At 46.1% G+C, this 16,306-nt stretch overlaps 1 protein-coding gene and 1 non-coding gene across 2 annotated transcripts in view; one reads left to right on the top strand and one right to left on the bottom strand.

Moving 5' to 3' along the window:
* Positions 1-16,306, bottom strand: part of CDS2 (CDP-diacylglycerol synthase 2) — a 64,583-nt gene that overhangs the window by 15,519 nt on the left and 32,758 nt on the right. Inside the window, exons 2-5 of the mRNA XM_036825083.1 lie at positions 5,473-5,609; positions 4,089-4,185; positions 3,236-3,333; positions 1,019-1,158 (exon numbers count right to left, since the gene is read on the bottom strand). Coding sequence (XP_036680978.1) covers positions 1,019-1,158; positions 3,236-3,333; positions 4,089-4,185; positions 5,473-5,609 — 472 coding nt within the window. The remainder of the gene's footprint in view (positions 1-1,018; positions 1,159-3,235; positions 3,334-4,088; positions 4,186-5,472; positions 5,610-16,306) is intronic.
* Positions 2,554-2,626, top strand: TRNAE-CUC. Its single transcript has one exon. It is a non-coding gene; the product is annotated as a tRNA-Glu (tRNA).

The following is a 16,306-nucleotide window of genomic DNA, read 5'->3' as shown; positions in this document are numbered from 1 at the left end:
CCTCCCTTTGTGGGGCTGCTCCCAGGCTCTGAGGCATGCTCTCTATCCTCAACACAGCAGACCTCTCGGAAGTGGACTTCATATTTTAATAGCCAAGTGTCATTCACAGAGCCAAGTATTGCTATCAAGCTGATGAACAACAGGTAAGAATGAAACGTATTAGGTCAGAACAAATTTCTCATATGCCTCAAACTGGCTTTGAGGGTAACTATGAAGAACGCATTACTAGCATTACTGTACAGTCTTAACTGAGTTTAGATTGACAGAGCACTTCACTGTTTGTCAAGTTGCAATGTATCTGATCAAATCCTCACAGTAATGCTCCTGTTTTAGCTTTAGATTACAGAAGAGCTAACTGAGATTCAAAGAGTAAGCTCCTGGCTCCTTTGAAGTCACAGGTCTTTTTAAACCCAATCAATAAAATTTCTAATACACTGCAATGTCCCTTTTTTTAAAATTAATTTTTATTGGAGTATAGTTGATTTACAATGTGTGTTAGTTTCTGCTGTACAGCAAAGTGAATCAGTTATACATATACATATATCCACTCTTTTTTAGATGCTATTCCCATATAGGTCATTACAGAGTACTGAATAGAGTTCCCTGTGCTATACAGCAGGTTCTTGTTAGTTATCTATTTTATATATAGTAGTGTATATGTCAATGCAATGTCCCTTTTTATATACAAGTTCCTGGGTGGTTTTTGTTTCAGTCACACTGCAGAATCTCTGCCAAGAGGACAGTCAGGACACGACCATGCTATGCAGTCCTCCAACAGAGGCTGGAACACAAGGACAGGTGGCACAAACTCAGCCTCCACAACCACACAAGCCCCTTGGTCTCATTTCTCTTAGTAAAAAGCTGCTACAGCTCACGTAAGGCAGAACCCTTAGCTCTGCTCCCCTAAGTGGTCAGAATTAATGTCATCAAAACCTTACGTTGACCAAGAAATGTCCCAACTCAGCAGACATGCAAAAACAAGACATACACAACAACTGGTGAGCTGCTTGATGCATACCTGTTAGATAGAGAGTAAAGGAAATGAATCGGTGGTATTTACTGAGAATCCGCAAAGGTTCCTCTCTCTGGACCAGAGTGAAGAAGTAATCTGTCACTGTTTCGCCATAGAAGAAATAATTTACACACAGTAGAAAGTACCTGTAAAAGAATACAGGTCACTGCCAAGGGAAGCACATGTGGCCCCTCCTTTAAAGCGAGGCTGTTAGAAAGCCTCGAGGACCAGAGGTCCACCTGACCCCCAAGACCCCCGGGGGCAGCTCACACAGGGACAAGCAGACCACCGTTCCCTGTTCTCTGGTGACACTGCAGGTGAGACATTTATCTAGAAATTTGTGGCTTTCATTCACTCTCCATTTATCATAAACTTGGGACTCAAGTTTTTGCCCCTTCTGTAGCATTACCAGGCCTAACTTAACACTCAAACCGTAAGACAACCCTCTGAAAGGCACCTCATCCTGCCTCCGCAGTCTTACTTCCACTCTTCCTGACACAAACCTTGCACACCTATCAAAATGGACTTCTCTGGCTTTGCCACCTGTCTGCTTGGTTCCCTTCTTTTCCCTGCCTGGAATATGCTCTTCGCTTACCCAGTTTATCACTCGTTGCTCAAATACCATTTTCTTCATAAAACCTTGCATGACCTAACATGATATCTGCCTCCCCTGCATTTATTTCTATAGTACAAAGTATTTGCTCCTTCCACTAAGCAATCAATTATGCTTCAGACTGTCTTCCTCTCTGATGCCTGGCTTTGACACACAAACCTTTCACTAGCACTAACTCTTCATTTGTTTATAACCTCTCTCCTCTACTGGAAGGAGCTCTGAGGAGGGAGAAGACATGGCTCATATACCTTTGCGGCCTCACTGGTGTTTCTGAGTACGGGAACCAGCAGCCCCACTCTAAACACTCAACAAGGATCCAGACAGAGGAAAGAGGGGAGAGCTTCTCTCTTCCATTTTTTCTTTTTTTTTTTTTAATTGTGGAAGTTCAAGAACTCCGATACTGGGTTTGTTTTCTGTTATGTGAAAAATACTTCCTTTGTACAGTGACCAGAGTCAGGGGTCAGACATCCTGAGTATGTTAACAAAATTCATAAGATTGCTTTCCAGCTATAGAAGACCCACAAGAGAGACCTACATCTTAACCCAGGTGGCAAGCACAGGCCCTGTGGAGACTGCGAGGCAGCTTGTGCTGCTGGATGCCGAGGAAGCGTCTCTCAGAAGTATGTGTCCAGGCCAAGTCCGAGCACATCAACTCCCTTGGCCAAAACCAAGTTGCCGGGGCCCAAAACACTACTCTCCGGACTGGTAAGTAATGAAATCAATGCCAGAGACCCAGCACAGCAGGGTGAGAAGAGTCTGTATTTGCCCCAAGTCTTCTCAGGGCTACGCAGTGCTCTGCTCACATGTCACCACCTGAGAAGAGTGTGGTCAATACAGCAGCGAGTTTCAGATAAGGAAGGGGTCTCGGACATCATCTGCACTATAGGTTTTGATCCTGTTTTTGCTTCAAGATAGCCAAGCCCAGAATTCCCTGGTGGTCCAGCGGTTAGGACTCTGTGCTCTCACTGCCGAGGGCCCAGGTTCAATCCCTGGTCAGGGAACTAAGATCTTGCATGCAGCGTGGCGTGGCCAAAAAAAAAAAAAAAAAAAAAAGCGCCAAGCCCCTTCCTAGGAGGAGAAAGCAGAGTTCCTCTGCGGAGCCCAGATCCCCTGCACTCAGTCTCACTCCTGCCCACTGGCACCCAAGGAGCCTCCGAGGAACCAGGGCTCCAAAACCACAGTTTGAAAAGCACTGACTAGGTCTCAACCATCTGTTTTAAGGGTGAGCAAGTCAAGTTCCAGAGACAGCAACACCAGCACTGACAACTCCCAGATGACTCTTGTGGGATGCTGAGATACTAGAGCATGAAAAATGTACTGATCTAGAAAAGGGGGGCCATTGTGCAGAGTCTAAGGAATCCAAATACTGATGCAAACACGGTCACAGATGCAGCTGGTCTGGCTTCTTCTGAGGAAGAGTCCAGACTCCGGGTAACTACTCAAACGCTCCTCACAGGCCAGCCATACAGTCTGGCCTATGCAATACTTGGCTCTCAAAGGCTGTGAAGGTCCATGGCCATCACGGCCTCCCTCCCACCATGACTGTAAATACCTACCACAAAACACTCGTCCAAATCTGTTAAGGGTTTCTGTGGGGCTAAAGAGCTTACCAGCTGAGGGTTCTGAACCAGGGCAGGTCATAGGAGTGGTAGACATTGTAGCCAATAGTGATAATCTCATGGAAACACTTAATCTGAACACACATCACCTGTAGGACACAAAAGAATTAGAACACTTGTCAACTCCCCAATTCTTATGATCTTTGGAAACAGAAACCAACAGGTCAAGGGCCTTCAAGAAAAAACACTATATTTAAGAATAATGTCAGTCCTTCAGTGATTCTGCTCTCCTCCTTTCTCTCTCACACCACCCCACAGGGCAGTGAGGTCCTTTAAGTCACACAGAGTAGATGCAATTTCTCACAATAAATATATGCTTCTGAAACTTCAATTAACTTTTTATTGTAGAACACCCCCCTCCTCGGGACTCAATATCTTCCATTCTTGACTTTGAATAGAAATACATACTTGAAAAGTCCCAACTGCTCTGCTCAGCACTCATCTGTTAGTCATTTGACCCTGTCCATGACAGTGGGAAGACTAACAGCAAAGTACTGTGGACTGGGATTTCTTAACAAAAAAAGTCCTAAACCTAGGAGGGAGACTCCAGGAAAACAAGAAACAAAACCAAGAGTCACACAGAATCGTAGCCAGGGTCCCAGTTTGATCAAAGAGCTGAAGTAATAAAATCAAATTTTAAAGTGATCTTTAATTCACACACAAATGGCCCTCCAGTTGGCTGCTGGAAGGTGAGAAATCACAGCTATTCTAAGGCAGATGTGGTCTGAAGAGCCTGGACCCCAAGTGATTCCCAGAACCAACCCAACACCTGGCACATAAAATGACCAGTCCTGCAGGGAAAAGTGAAGGCAAAACTATAAAACAGCATATAAATGGCACTTACAATCATCATTAAAACCATTGGTCCCAGGTAAATGATGATGAAGAAAAATGCAATCATGGCCAAAGTCAAGATGCCTCTCACCCACCAGTTCTTCCATCTAAGTTAGAGAGGAGGGGAAGGAGAAAACATGTCAGGAGCCCAGAAAGAACTGAGGCACAAACCCAAGGGGGATGGTTCTTGCTGGGTTGAAAGGGCCCTGAGGTCAATCCTTTCCAGGAGTATGTCCTTCACCTTGACAGAGGCAGTAGCCCAGCAGCCACATGCTGGGAGGAGCAGGGCCGCCAGAGCCATCACATCATCCACGCTAAACTCAGCAAGTGCTCCAAGGTCCACAGAAAAACACACCCAGCTTGTGTCTTAACAAAGGAATCAGGCAAAAGACCCAAGGGAACAATGCCCTCTACTTCTGTATCTACTTGGGTGGCTTCTATGGGCTTCTCTATCTGAGGAAAAAACTATGAACATTTTTCCTGCAGCAGAATCCTAAATTGCTCTGACCCTGCATCGCTATGGTGGTAACAATATCAAACACAGTGGTAACAATAGCTATCATACGTATGTACCTGGCACTTCTATAAGGACTTTACATGTATTAATTGATTCAACCCTCAACACCACTAGCTTTTACAACAGATGAAGAAAGGAACGCACAGTTCATACACCTGTGAAGTGCTTCAGCTGAGATCTGAATCCTGGGAGTCTGTCTGGCTCCAGAACCCATGCCCTTAACCATTGCACAATACAGCCTTTCAAAGGGACAAATGTGTGGGAGGCATGCCCAAGAACACTCTCAGATAATGTTTTGGGGTCTTATAGTTTGCCTTTTTAATCTGCCCACGCAGCTGGTATCGGAAGGACCAGAATCTCAAGGGAACAAAATTTTAACCCTGAATTCACCCAAGTTGAGATGTTTCTCAATTCTTATAGGAAAATTCAAGGAATGTCCACAATGTATGTGTGGGAGAGAGGGAAAACTGAACTCTTAACTAGAAACTTGGGCTCCTCAGTGTAAAGCAAGCTGCCCATTAGTCACAAACCCCAAGGATCATTCATCTTCATGTGCTGTGTCAGTGACCACCCCCATATCCACACGTTCCTCCTCCTTGGACAGCACCTCCCAGACAGCCTAGAGCACCCGTCAAGGCCAGATCCACCCAGGCGGCACTCGTAGTCACTGTTAAGCACTAGATGACACTCAGTGCAGCCCTAGGCAAAGGCAGGGGAGACTGTGGCCAATGAAAGTGGGCAGGCCTGCACCTCACACTCTAATAAGATGTGGGCTCCTGCTACAAGACTGTGGGCTCTCTAAGGGCTTCGGGTCTTCCATGGCACTTGGAGACAGTGCAAGCCCCCAGCTAGCAGTTGCATCATTAAGCCAAGGTACCTTGAAGACAAGTTGGAAAGGGCCCTGTTGAGGACCTCTGGGGTATCGTCTACAGAGGTTGGTAGGGTGACGGCTTCCACTCGGCTCTCACTGTCCGATGCAGTCTCTCCATCTGCCTTTGCTTCTGCCTCCGACTCCTACGTAGCAGAAAAACAGAAGAGGAAAAGGTCACAAGAGCTGAGTAGGATACTGGGTGTACACATCCAAAAAGACCCATCCACCTTTGAAAACCCCTCTCCATCAACACCTAAGTCACACAGGGAGCAGCCCCTGCTCTGCCACAAGCTATGGACTCTCAGAACCACCAAGACAGGCTGGGCTCTCTCAGGGAAAGCCGGGTATTCGGGCTATTGCCCCCCTCAACAGGGCTCCCCAAAGTCCACAGTGTTACTTCCAGACTTCACAAGAACACCCCATAAGGAGGCTAGCCCCACTCAGTGTGGAAGCCCTATGGGACCACTAACTCGAGTCACTGCTTCACCAGGACTGGTGTGCACCACTGCCCTCTCCCTGCCACCAGGCCTGGGCATCAGCAGACACTTCGATGTCACTCACAGAGTTGCCACCAGGCCCCAGCCACATAAGGAAATGCTCGCAGGAACTCACCCTGCTCCCCAGCCTGTGTGGAGGGACCAGAGCCATGCCAACAACAGGTTCTCCATCCAAAGTACCATGGAGCAGGCTGCTCTGCATCCTAGGGACCATCCTTCTACTCAGAGCTTTTATTTCTTAGGAGAATTTAGGATAGCTGCTGTGAGAAGAGGTGCAGGAGAAATCAAATCACTTGGAATCAGAGTAACAATACTACATAGTATTTGAATAGCCCTCCACAGTTTTGAGAGCATCTCCCACACCTGTGAACATCTGAGCAGCTCTGGGAGGAAGGGAAGGAAGACAGAAAGATCCCTGTTTACAAATGAAGAAACAGGGGCTCTGAGAAATTCGATGGCTGGCCCCAAATCTCCTACTAACCAGGTCTCTGACTTCAGTGTGTTCATCCCACTAGATTTCCTTTTATTTAAGCATCTCGGAATCCATTTTATTCTTCAGTAAGAGATTCAGAATAAAGTAAACTGAAAATGGCAAAAGGATGTTTCACCAAAGTGTCAAAGATTTCATAACATACATGTGCAAACAAAAAAAGTTATATCTTTCTTCAAATTGGACAATTTGAATTTCCCTGATGACTAATAAATATATGAAACTGAGGATCCTTTCACATGTTTCTTGGCCATTTGGATATCGTCTTCTGTGAAGTGTCTGTCAAGTCATTGGCCAGTTTTCTACTGAGTTTTCTTGCTTTCCTTTTTATTGATTTGTAGGAGTTTTTTTTAATATGTTCCAGATTTAAGTACTCTGTGTCACTAACCTGTTCCTCCAGCCTTCTCTAACCCCCACGCCCTACCTCAGTCCTTCCCTCTCCTACAATCAGACCTTCTCCCTCCCACTCAGCACTGGCCACAACGGGGACTTGGTGGGAGATTTTATAATTGTCTTCTGCCCCAACTGACCATAAGGTCCCTAAAGACAAGGATTATAACACCTTTTTCTCAGGATATCCTCATGCCTGGCACACAGATACTTACATAAAATACTTACAAATATATGGAAGGATGGTGGGAGGAAGAGAGGAATTAATTCCAGGTGTGGTAAAGCTGCCCCTGCCCTCATAGAGACAGCTGTTTCTAAATTAACTTACAACTGATAACACCACAAAACAGAGGCTTTAACTACTGCAGAACTGCTGATACAGAGACAGCAGGCTTTGGTAAAGAACTTATGGAGGCACTTTGCTGTACAGCAGAAATTAACACAACATTGTAAATCAACTATACTTCAATTTAAAAAAAAAAAGAACTTATGGAGGTGGCCTCATCCGTAGGATCTGAGGGGAAAAGCCACAACTTCCGATTATGGGGTCAGTGCTCCTTCCTCCGCTACGCTTAGCCAGTGGCTCTGGACAAGTCACCCAAGTGTTGTACTCTGCTTCCTCACCTAATAAAAGGAGCCCAGAAAGGACCCTCCTTATCTGGTAGGGGCTCCCTAGAAAGATTTAACCAAACCCCCACCCAGAGCTGTGTCCTATTCCACTGCCCCACAAGGTTCTGAAATGCATGGATAATGTGGGATTATCCCTCTCTGATGAGACTGCGTGAAGACTGAGGCATTTGGAACAGCTCTTCATTCTTCACGTTAACATTATCATCCTCTCCCCATCAGCTACCATCAGGAATATGAGGTAACGATGCTATGGGATTATCTAGATCTGACCCCTAAACCAAGGGGCTTCAAAATGCAAGTACCAGAGCCCCACCAAGGCTTCCCACAGATGTCGTCCAGGAGTACCTAGAAGCCACAGGGACTGAGGTGAGCACAGCAGCAGGCGAGAGGACACAGGCATGCGTGCATGCACACACACAAGCCCTAGCACAGTTTATTTTTAACTTATCCATCCTGTTGTCAAGGAAACTCACAAAGGCTGCTGGTTCCCCAGGCTAGGAAGGGCCGGAAGGAAGCCAGGCAGAGCCCCTGCAGGGGAGGGGCAGGGAGCTCCGGCTCAGTACTAAGTCTCTGGACTTTGCAGGCCCTTTTACGAACGTTAGCCCAGATAGCGCCATATCCGACTCCTCTCCTTCCTTGCTAGGAAGAAGTGCAGTGAAGAGAGGTATCCTGAAGCAGAAAGTAGTAAAAGGACAGAGAGAAATGTTACAAAGATGCTGTGACTGTTGTTACTGTCAAGACATCAGGGGGCCTGGGATGAACAACTAAGAAATGAAGTAAACGCCCTAAAGAAACAAGCCTGAAGGAGATTAACTTTCCAGGTGTCACCTGCCTGTAAGCAAGTAACTCACTCCAGGGTCCTGGATAAGCATCCTCAGAGCCCTTACCTGGAGGTCTCCTCAGAGCAGGAGACAAACACCTACACAGACAGCCACTCTCCCACAAGCTGAAACAGAGCCAAAAAAGGCAGAAGGGCAAATTCCTGTGCGAGAGGGAAGAGCACAGCTGGAGAGACATGGATCAGGGTGGGGCAAGTCGGCCAGCTCTCCGGGCTCCAGGTGGGGATGTCGAGAAAGCAGGGCAAGGAACAGAAACCTTGGAGAACCTGGAATCCTGCGGTGTTCTGGCTCCTCCCCATGCACGGGCAGGGCCTTCCACTTGGGCCACTCATGCCCGAGTGAGGAGGCGAATGCTGGTGGCAGCTTCCATAGTGGGCCCAGAAGGAGGCAGAAACCTGGAGCCCAAGTTTTCACCCAGGAGAAAGTGGCACACGAAGGACCAAGAGTCAGAGATGTCAAGCGCTTCACTGGTTTGCTCCTCCAGGGGATGGTGAGACAGGCAGACGTCAAGGAAGACTTTCTGCAGGAGGCAGTGGCGGCAGCCAGTCAAATCCCAGCCCTGGTGCTCATGACACTCAGCACAGGCCTCCAGTCTCTGGTCTTACCACTGGGGAAAGGACCCCCTACCTCAGACGGTTGTTGGGATGATCAAATGCAACATCAGTGAAAGTCTATTAAAACTATAAAGGGACTGAATAGCAACAGGCACCTGCTGCACCCATACCCACACCCACCCCCCAGTAGGCTGACCATGGCACACAGGACAGGAGCCCAAGAACCCTAAACACCTACCCCAGGCAACTGGGCACCCTTCCCAAGGAGGGTAGAGTGGTGAAAGAATGGTGGTTATCAGGCTTTGCTGGGGCCCTGGACTAATCAATTCTGTGAGCTCAGCATCTGCCTGCTTTGCTTCCTCTTTCCTGTTTTCCATTCATCCAACAGGCGGCCCCAACTCAAAAATGATCCACTTCTCAAAGCTCCCATGAAAGGTGGAGGTCTGAGACACAGGCAGCAGTACGTGGCTGTGCTCCCTGACGGGGGATGTGTATAGCACAGTCCACTGAGGTGTGGGAGGGAATATTAGGACTTATTTCTATTTAGCTCATTCAGCTTTCCTTTCCTGTGCATGCTTTATAAGGGACCTATCAGCACAGGTATATAACTGAGTGAGTCTGTGCAAGTTGGGGCACATGGTAAAAACATCACATACATGTTGGACACGGTGGTGTGTCAGTGACTGTGGTCTTCTTGATTCCCACTGCACTGGGCAGTGCCTGGAACATAGCAGGCACCCGAAGATTTGTTGGACTAATGAGCTAATTAATTCTACTTAACCTACCATGGACCAAAGTGTCTGTTTGCACTGAGCATATGACAGAACCCGCTTGGATTTCCAGTTCGTGTGGCCCTTGCAGCAGGGCCAGACTAGTGCCCACTCTCATCCCCTCTCCCTGCTGACAGGTGGGTCTGAGGACTCAGCTCAGTAGCTCTGGGGCCAGAATACAGTGGCGGGGAAAGGCTGCCTTGCTGCCTCAAGCTGTATCAGCATGGCTCCCAGGCATCCCCTCCTCCTTCCTTTCTTTCTTTTCAACCCAAGGGCCCAGATCAGAGGCTGAGTGGGGCAGACCCTGTCTCTCAGATTCTCTCTCAATCACCACCCATCCTCCCACAGTCCAGCAGCCATTTCTCAAGGGGGTTGTGGTGCTGGTGTAAACAGGAAACAAGAGCATTGCTTTAAAAGGAAAAAAAAAAAGTTCTCTCTGAGGCCTCCTTCCTTCTGGTTCACTAAGACTCTACAGGGAAAGGCAGAAGCACTTCAGGTGAGGGACACATGGAGAGTCTTGGGTACCAAGGGCTCAGGTAAGACCTGTCAACATTCTTAGAGAAACTCATGCCTGACAGGCTTCCCCTACCAGCCTTCCAGGGTCCCTCAACCTCCTACAGCTGCCCAGACACCAATGAACTAGGGCTCAAAACAGCACAGAAGGCTTCCTTCAACACAAGCAAGAGAAGGCAGCGAGGGAGGGCCAGAAGGAGCAGTAATGGTGGGGAGAGGGGAGGTCCCTGTGGTCAAGGTCTGGCTTCCTGGCCTGAGAAGGGACCTGGCTTGGTCCGGAACAGCATCCGTAGGACTCATTTTCAGTTATAATCTACTTAGAAAACCCTAAAGAGAACCCAAGCAGTTTAGAGAATACTAAGCTGCATTAAAACTCCTAAGTTTCATTTACTGAGTGACTTCACAGCTTACACAAACTATTTTTTGTACTGCTTTAGATGCAAATTACAAACCTTGTCCTGGAGGAAAATCATCAGGCTGAGCCTAACCTTTCCACTAAGTATCATGCCTGCCATCTTCTTAAACAAGCCCTGTGGCCAGTTGCCAGGAAAATTGGCTCCCCCACTTGTAAGGAAAGAAATTACCAGAGACAGGTTTATCCTTAATATAAGTGTAAGGGACCTATGTGTCCTTCTTACTGAAAAAGCCAAGTAGGCTTTCATCTGAGTTCCTACTGGGGGAAAAAAAAAAAAAAAAAAAAATATATATATATATATATATATATATATATATATATGTGTGTGTGTGTGTGTGTGTGTGTGTGTGTGTGTGTGTGTGTGTGTGTTTAGTGTTTGGAACAGCAAAGAAAATATTTCTAGCTTTTTCTAATGCTAACCTCATTTGACAAGTTCAATTGTCTGAACAAAGGATCAAAGGGGAAGAGCCTGGCTCTGAAAGTTTAGAATCATCCCTAGCATGGCCATATCCTGCCTTCAAAAGCCTCATATCAGTAATGTGATCCACAGAAAATGCATTCAACTACTCCAGATGGACTGCTTCCTTAAAGTACCTCCACACCAAAGAGCTCTCCAGAGGACACGGAAAGACACACGTGCGGGAGGTTCAGCTTTTTAAAACCTAACTGGCTCTGAACCGTTTCACCCACAGACAATACTATTTACAATGAGCCACAAGGGTCTTTGCAGAGAACACACCACTGCCAGTCTCGGGCCCAGATAGGGCTCCTGTGGGAGGACAACTGTTCCCAGGACACCAGCACTGGGAGCCTCCCACGTGCTGCCATTCCCCTTCCTCCCCCTCCTCGGAGACCTTGCTCCACTGATCTCCCCTCCCTCCCCTCTGTCCTCCCGCCTCCCCCTCACCCCTGGCCCTCATTTACACCATTGCTCATCCAAGGAAAGCACCCTCTTCTCCACCTCACAGATGAACCTTTGGGAAGGGCTTTGAACACACCATCCCCCTCCCTTGACGGACCTTCACCCTTGACTGGCTTTCATTCCTCCCTCAACTGACCTTCATTCCTCAAGCCACACCAAGCCACCTTCATCCCCGGGCATTCCCAGTCCTCCACCACCGGCACAGCCTTGCAGCGGCTTTTGATGCTATTATCGAGAAACACTCTTCCTTGGGCTTCCAAGCAGCACATCCTCCTGGTTTCCCACCTGCCTCTCTAGCCAGGCCTTCTTTAGCCAGCTCCTCCTTGGCAGCTTCCTCTTCTTCAGTCTGTCCCTTAACTGAGGGACTCCACGAGGTTCTGTGCTGGGCACTCCTCCTGTTCTACTGCCCACTCTCCCTGAGGAATCTCATTCACTCTGATGCCTCTAACTGCCTCTTCTTGAGCTTCAGGCCCACACATCCAAACATACTGGATGTCCCCACCTTGGATGTCCCAAAGACACCTAAAATTTTCTGTGTGTTCAAAACCAAATTCATTCCCTTTCCCCTGAATTGGCAAGTGAGAAAGGTGGCCATCATCCTTGGTGCTTCCTGCCTTGGCTCCTATCACCAGGTCTGGGATCACTACCTCCAAAACAGCTTTTAGCTCCATCTATTCATTCCCCTTGCCTCTAGACCTCCCTTAACTCAAGCCAACATTGTCCCCCCTGGATAACTGTGACACCCCAACCAGCCACCTCATCTCCGGCCTTAGTCTATTCCTACCTCCACTCTACTCTTCACACTGCACCAAGAAGGACCTTCCAGAAAGAAAATCTGACCACATCAACTCCCTGTGCAATACTCCTCCTGGAGCTCTCTAGGCTAAACTGAGGTGATTTTTCCACCTCTAGCAGTCTAAAGGATAGACTAAACTACAGGACAGATCTAAACTTTTTTTTAATGGTCTACAAGCCCCTTTGGGATCATGGTCTTGTATACCCTTCCAGCCTCGTCTCTCTCAGCCATTCTGAACTACAGTCAGTTCCTAAAACAGGCTGTACTTTCTTACCTTAGGCCTTTTGCTCATTCTGTTCCTACCTAGAACAGTCTCTGCAAATCACCCTCTTCAGAAACTCATCTCTCTTCTGGCCAATTATAATTTACTTCAGATCTCAGCTAAGAGATCCCTTTCTCTCCAAACCTTCCCCAGCTGCCATGTGTCCCAGTGGCCCCCATCCTCCCTCAAGAATGCACCCCACACTGTATGGTCTCCTCCTGTATACCACTACCTGGGTAGGGGCAAGGGGGAAATGTTGACTTCCTCACCACAGTACCCCCTACATCTGGCATGGTGCCTACAGAGAAGACAGTAAGTCTCACCACATCTGCCTAAGCAGCCACAGCCAATCATTCAGACAGGACCCAGGGTTTACTAGATTGGCAGACAGCCGAGCGACATACAGCAATTCAACATTTTCCACGCTCTTAAAAGCACTATATGAGGCATTATAGGGTTGCAACCCACTGTCCCACTGTTCATCTCCTCTTCTTTCTTAGAACAGAAGCCCTGATTTTTAGCTCGGCTTAGAACCAAGACTGCATTTTCCAATTCTGGTCAATGAGATGTTAGCAGAAGCGCTGTGTGCAATTCTACCATTTTTCCTTCATGCTGACTGGAATGTGGAAAGGCTAGTTGAAGCTCCGGCAACCATCTTGGCCCATGATGTGAAAGCCACCTATTACCAATGACTAAGCAACAAGATAAAAGGAGGAGACCATCGAGGACAACTATGTAGCATGACAAAAGTGGTATGGGTCCTGGACTGCTTATTACATGAGAAAGAAGGGCACTTCTATCTTGGTAAGCTACTGATATTCTGGGTTTTCTGTCATTTGTGGCCAAATACATAAGTGATAGAGGGGACTCAAAGAAACACAGGATTTGTGATAGAGGTATGTCTGAGAAGGAGTTCAGAAAAGGAAGAAACAGCCTGCTTGAATACAAGGTTTTCTAATTCAGACAGACACTGCTGGATTAGGTCCCAACCTCCTCAAAACTGCTCTCTCATACATTAAACCAAGAGTTTGGATGACATAGGATAATTCCTGTTTGTTCTTTCTCCCAACACTCTCCTACCTCCCCCCATTAAAGCCTCCCTCTGGAGTAAATGTATTTGTTTACTAAAAGAACAAGCATACAACTCTAACCTAGTACCAATCATCATCAAAAGACATTACTTAATTCAGGATAGAGACTACCAGAGCTGGAAAAATCACCTCTGTCTCCTGGGAGGCTCTGCCCACAGTTCTGTTCTAATGATACCACTTGTTTTCCACTGTCCTCCAGAGTCAAAGCAAGACACCAAAAATTAGAAGCCCTGCTGGAGTCCAATAGGTCCTCTTATCATCAGTTACCTAGTCAGGCATCTCTATCAGTATTTAAGAAAAAATGAGTCCATCCTGGGGGAGAAAGTAATTTTTTTAAAGTTTCCTCTTTATTAGAATAAGGCTCTTGCAAAGAAGAAAGTTTATCAAATATTACCAAAAGATCTAATAAGATGGGAAAGAAAAATATATTTGCAATCTCAAAACTGGGCTCAAGTGTACTCCCTAGACCTCAGCCAGAAAATGAAACCAGGACCAACTGCTGGATTCCACATCTGATGAACCCCTAAACCATAAACCGACATCCAGTACCTGCCTCAGTGTCATGCATCTCCAACAGTTCTTACTACAAAGATTACTAGACAAGGTAAGTGGACATGAGAGCTCATGTCCCCAGTAGCTCATGCCTCAAGCTCCCCTGCCCCTGTGGGTGGGCAAGCACCCTGAGCTGTTTACAGTATTGGAATAGTAGAGTGTCACTTTTTTTTAGTGTCACTATTCCTGATTCATAGCCAACAGTCATAGAAACAAGTGCCAATCAAATATACTGAGGAACAAGAAATTAACAGTGTTCTCAACCCAAAATTTCCATATTAGTTGTAGAAGAAATTATGAGAGCAACAATGCAAAATAGTTTTTGATAAACCACTAAGATCCCTGGGAAAAGATGAAATAGGAAAATGAGAAAGCCGTTTAAGAAATGTAATACTCCTTTTGTCATTTACAGACAGTTCTGGGTGTACTGTGATGCTTTTGCAAATATGTTCCTATAAAAGGGTTTCATCTTCAAGGAATTCATGGAAAAGACTCTGACAAGTACAGGTTTCTGGTAACTGACTGTACTGCTGAACTGAATGAATAAGCATTTTCAGAACTCTAATGAAAAACTGATGAACTCATAAAAGTGCTAACAAAAGATCAAGATAAAAAAAAAATTAATTACATGGGACTGAGTGAACTGATGAGGGTGATTATAATTTTTGTGATTTTCTGTTTGAATTAAAAAAATATATATACCACAAGGACTCAGAGGCAAAGAATATACAAATCAATTTTCACTGCAAAGTAAAGGAGCTGTTACAGTGGAGGATTACTGGACTGAATGTCAATATTATGACATAGCATGAGTGTGTTTCATGTTTTGTAATTGCAATCATTGTTGCTTTTGTTGTGGTCATCCATTTACAATGCTTGGTGTCAGTCTATTTATCTCTTGTAAAAATAAAATACAGTGTGTGTGTGTGAAAAAAAAAAAAGAAATATAATACTCCTAATGATCAAAGATGGGACAATTTGAGCATTAAAATAAATAATAAACCAAAAGTGATTTAACACAAAAATATGAAAATCTGAGTTCATAATGATAACTGTGCAAAGCCACAGAGACCACCTTTGAAGGTTGCTGGGACACCAGATCATCTTTTGAAAACCAATCATTAAAAGGAAAAGTGTGTTTATCACGCCCCTTCTGTACAATGGGTACAAAGAAATTGATTAAACTATTGTCTTTTGTCTTTGAAAAGTTCCTTTAATACAAAGGTTAAAAAAAAGAGTTCCTGGTCAGCTCAACTGCATAGGACTTTCAGATATCCAGTACCTCAGCAGAGAAAAACCAATGTGCCCTCAAGTGTGATGTCCCAGGCTCTGGGGACTAAAATGAATCTAAAATTTCTAACACATGAAGTAAATAAAACAACCTCAAAGATGCCAAATCGAATGGACGTTCCAGTCTTCATCTTATGCAGGTCTTCTTCACCTCTTGGCAATATTAGATCTAGTTGACCACTTCAATATTCTTCTCTCAGCTTCCACGATACATACTTTCCAGGTTCTCATTCTACCTGACTGGCTGCTCTCAGTCTCCTATGCTATTTTCCCTCTACCTGTCCTCTAAATGTTGATCTGGCCCTGGGCTCAATTCTGGACCCACTACACTCTCTCCCTTAAGTATTACCATCCAGCCCCTTGGCTTTAATTACCAATACCATGCCAACAACTCTGATGATTGTATCACCAACCCCAACCTCTCCTCCAGCGCCAGACCCAACTGCTATATTTCCAACTACTTACTAACATCTCCACGAGAAAGTTCTCACAGGCATCTCAAACATATCTGAACAGCACTACTGACATTACCCACGAAACTGTTGATCCTCAAGTGCCTAGCTAGCCAGTTGATGGCACCATAATCTATATCCTGCCTAAGCCAGAAACCCAGGAGTCATGCTTAATTCCTCTCTCCTCATCTTTCCCCAGGTACTGGACACTGCAGCTGACTCCCTCCTAAAATCCATTCTACTCCCCTTGCATGGTGTGTAGTAGCCTGTGCAAAACAATCATTTTAATCCCATGCTCTTTTCCACAGCGACAGGTTCATGAACAGGCATTTAACCCCAGCATAACCCAATGGGGACCATGACGGTCCTGGAGTAGG

This window comes from Balaenoptera musculus, chromosome 15 (assembly GCF_009873245.2).
Source record: "Balaenoptera musculus isolate JJ_BM4_2016_0621 chromosome 15, mBalMus1.pri.v3, whole genome shotgun sequence".
NCBI lineage: Eukaryota > Metazoa > Chordata > Mammalia > Artiodactyla > Balaenopteridae > Balaenoptera > Balaenoptera musculus.
The sequence above is the reverse complement of the archived record's forward strand: the minus strand, read 5'-3'. Positions and strand labels throughout refer to the sequence as shown.